We start from the raw sequence: 3,837 nt of genomic DNA on the forward strand, positions 1-3,837 counted from the left end.
GGGGAGCGTCATGAGGGCTGCTTGAGCAGTGTTTGTGCTCAGCATTCATAACAATATAAGAATGGCCATAATGGGTCAGACCTACGGTCCACCTAGCCCAGTATCCTGTCTTCCGACAGCGGCCGGTACCAGATGCTTCAGCAGGAAGGAACAGAACAGGGCAGTTATCAAGTGATCCATCCCCTGTTGTCCAGCCCCAGCTTCTGAGAATCAGCGGTTTCAGGCCATCCTGAGCATGCGGTTGCCTCCCTGAGCATCTTGGCTAATAGCCACTGATGATATCCCCCCTCCCCCGCGGAACTTGTCTAATTTTCTTCTGAACCCAGTTTGTAAATTCCTTCCTTCACATGGAGTTTATTCCTGAGAGCGAGGGGGGCTGGGAACGGGCTGCAGAGAAGAGGGGAAGCTAGTGGACTAGGGGCCGGGGGTGCGAGGGGGCTGGGAAGGGGAAGGCACCTGGAGGCGGGTGGGGCGACGGGGCGGGGGCGCTGCGGCTCCGGTGACTGGCTCGGGGAAGCATCTCTCAGCTCCGCGCCAGCCCCCCGGCCCCTTATAAGGGCTGCCGGCGCCCGGCGCCGCTGCCACAGCGGCGGGCTCATGCTGGCCGGGGCCCCCCGGCCGAAGCGAGCAGCCGCAGGGGAAGGCAGCGGGGAGCAGCAGGAGCCCCCGATGCCCGGCAGCGCCGGCGCGGGCAAGCCCCGGCCGCGGGCGCAGGCGGCGGCGGCGGGCGGCTCGGCGCTGCCCGGGCTGGAGCTGGCCGAGGCCCGGCGGCGGCTGCTGGAGGCGGAGGCCCGGCGGCGGCTGGTGCTGGAGCTGGAGAGCCGGGTGCAGCAGCTGCACCGCGTCCTGGTGCAGGCCGAGCTGCGCCTGGCCGGCCGCGCCGAGAGCCTGGCCCGGCTGGGCAGCGGCGCCGGCCAGGCCCAGCTCCGCCTGGCCGCCCACGGGCAGCGCCTCAAGAGGAGCCTGCGGCGCTCCCGGAAGGCGCGGCCGCCCGCCCTGCTGGCCTCGGCGCTGGGCGGCTGCGTGCCCTGGGCGGCCGGCCGGCTGCGCCGCGGCCGGGGGGGCGCCGCCCCGGAGCCGCCCGAGTCCCCCTTCAAGAGGAGCCCGCCGGGGCAGCCCCCGGCCTGAGAGCGGCGGGGGGGCACCGTCTCCTCGCCAGGGGCCCCATCCTCGGTGGGTAGGAGGGAGGGGAGGACCCCTGTGCCGGGGGGGGCACCTTCTCCTCGCGAGGGGCCCCATCCTGGGTGGGAGGGTGGGCAGGACCCCTGTGCCGGGGGGCACCTTGTCCTCGCGAGGGGCCCCATCCTCGGTGGGTAGGAGGGAGGGGAGGACCCCTGTGCCGGGGGGGGGCACCTTCTCCTTGTGAGGGGCCCCATCCTGGGTGGGTGTGAGGGGAGGACCCCTGTGCTGGGGGGGGGCACCTTCTCCTCGCGAGGGGCCCCATCCTGGGTGGGGAGGACCCCTGTGCTGGGGAGAGCACCTTGTCCTTGTGAGGGGCCCCATCCCGGGTGGGTGGGAGGGAGGGGAGGACCCCTGTGCCGGGGGGGGCACCTTCTCCTCGCGAGGGGCCCCATCCTGGGTGGGAGGGTGGGCAGGACCCCTGTGCCGGGGGGCACCTTGTCCTCGTGAGGGGCCCCATCCTCGGTGGGTGGGAGGGTGGTGAGGACCCCTGTGCTGGGGGGAGCACCTTCTCCTCGCGAGGGGCCCCATCTTGGGAGGGTGGGGAGGACCCCTGTGCTGGGGGGAGCACCTTGTCCTTGTGAGGGGCCCCATCCTGGGTGGGGAGGACCCCTGTGCTGGGGGGAGCACCTTGTCCTTGTGAGGGGCCCCATCCCGGGTGGGTGGGAGGGAGGCGAGGACCCCTGTGCTGGGGGGAGCACCTTGTCCTTGTGAGGGGCCCCATCCCGGGTGGGTGGGAGGGAGGCGAGGACCCCTGTGCTGGGGGGAGCACCTTGTCCTTATGAGGGGCCCCATCCCAGGTGGGTGGGAGGGAGGTGAGGACCCCTGTGCTGGGGGGGGCACCTTGTCCATGTGAGGGGCCCCATCCCGGGTTGATGTGAGGGGAGGACCCCTGTGCTGGGGGGCACCTTGTTATAGTGAGGGGCACCAGCCTGGGTGGGTGGGAGGGAGGCGCACCCACTTCAGCTGGGACCTGTGAGAAGGAGCAGCTTCCCCCTCCACAGCACTCTGATCTGGGACCAGGGTGGATCCCACTCAGCAACTGCCTTTCCTGTGCCCTTTTGGGAAATGGAAAGTTGTGCTTGACCCACCCGCCTTAAAGTCAGCACCCGTGTCACCTGGGGGAAACTGGGAGGGAGAGCACCCATAGGTATAGGGAAATGCATCCACTCTAGGCTTGCACTTGGGGACTTTCCATAGCACCCATCCTAAGAAGGGTTCAGTTCTTGTGGGGCCCCAGGTAGCACCGCACCTTGGCTTGCAGATCTCCTGTTCCACGACTACTCACCCATCTAGTCCATGACAGCACCAGTGCTGGTAGATTGGCCTCCTGAACCACAGGCAGCTCCGCACAAGTGTAAGAGCTCTGATCTGTAAAGAAATGAATGAAGATTCAATTCATCAGGAGCAGAACAAACCCCAATGTGGGACAATCCCATGTCACATGTAGAAGACCCCAGTGTGCTGTGTCATGGCCCAATCTGTTTTGCTGTCCAGGGTGCTTTCAGACCAAATGGGCCCTCTAGAGAGAGACTGCCTCCCCCAGACAGATTGTCCTTACCGGCTCCTGCAAAGACTCATCTGTTTCTCCCACCTCATCAGGCTGCTGGCAGCAATCAGCCTGTTGCTCTGACTCTCTGGTCCCCTTTTGGAATGGGGGGACTGGATCCAAGAATCCTGCCTTAATTTACCCCTGCACATCTCCAGCCTGAGACTTCAGCAATCCACCTGGGGACATAGCTACTGGACTGCACCGAACCTGAAGTATCTGCAGCTGATCAGTAGCTCTCTTGTAGTTTTGGACAATGTTTCTATTCATGGACCAGTATCCACTGAGACAGCTTAGTGGGACAGAGACCAAAAAGGAACATTCTCCTCTTCAGTGATTGTAATGACCACAAAGCCTCCCAGCTGGGACACAAAGGTGCCCAAACAGTCTCCCGCAGCTTTGAATGAATGTTTCCATTTAGAAGCAATATACTCTCACATTCAGAATCTAATTGTTACATTCTGAGGTGCCCTAGAACTGAGCTAGACCTTAATCGTGATCCCATAGAAATCTTTGGGAATTTTGCCACTGACTTTCATGGGGCCATAATTTGGCCTTAAGTTCTCCAAGAGGTTTGTGCCCTCAGGGTGAAAGTTACCCCTGGGAAGAGGGCTAGCACTAGGCCTAGGCATTGCTTACGTCTGACTTGCCCTTTCACGTCCTCTACCTGAGCTTGCCTAGCCTAAGCCCACTGGTATGGGATTGAAGGAGTGTAGATGCTTTGTGCTGGCCCGCTGCACAAGGGTGGAGTTCAGTCTGAGTGAGCAGTACAATAAGCAGCGTTGACACTTCCCTGTTGGAAGTCCTTCAGGGCAAGGTTGGAATGTGTTCTGATGGCAAACTCCCTTGCTGAAAACCTGCTTGCAAGTTTCAGGTTGGATACAAAGAACAGCGCCACGATTCAAGCCCTGTGCAGAAACAGAATCAACCACGTGGAACAAGTCACAAAACAATGGTTAAAGTATCTCTTTGCACTGGGCCTCGTCCATCACTGGCTTCTATTGTTCACTTTGCTTGGGACTCTTTGACTCTTCTGCCAGAAGAGGCTTATCTCATCCCTTTTTAGTTTTTTAAACTGGATCACTTTTTTGATCACACTGACTCATGAA

The 3,837-nt window shown here is 61.9% G+C and overlaps 1 protein-coding gene across 1 annotated transcript; it reads left to right on the top strand.

Moving 5' to 3' along the window:
* Window positions 1-569: 569 nt before the first annotated feature.
* Window positions 570-1,165, top strand: TRNP1 (TMF1 regulated nuclear protein 1). Its single transcript, XM_048826098.2, has one exon. The coding sequence runs from the start codon at window positions 598-600 to the stop codon at window positions 1,126-1,128; it is 531 nt and encodes a 176-aa protein (XP_048682055.2). The 5' UTR covers window positions 570-597; the 3' UTR covers window positions 1,129-1,165.
* The last annotated feature ends 2,672 nt before the right edge of the window (window positions 1,166-3,837 follow it).

The sequence above is a fragment of the Caretta caretta genome, chromosome 19 (genome assembly GCF_965140235.1).
Source record: "Caretta caretta isolate rCarCar2 chromosome 19, rCarCar1.hap1, whole genome shotgun sequence".
Classification (NCBI taxonomy): Eukaryota; Metazoa; Chordata; order Testudines; family Cheloniidae; genus Caretta; species Caretta caretta.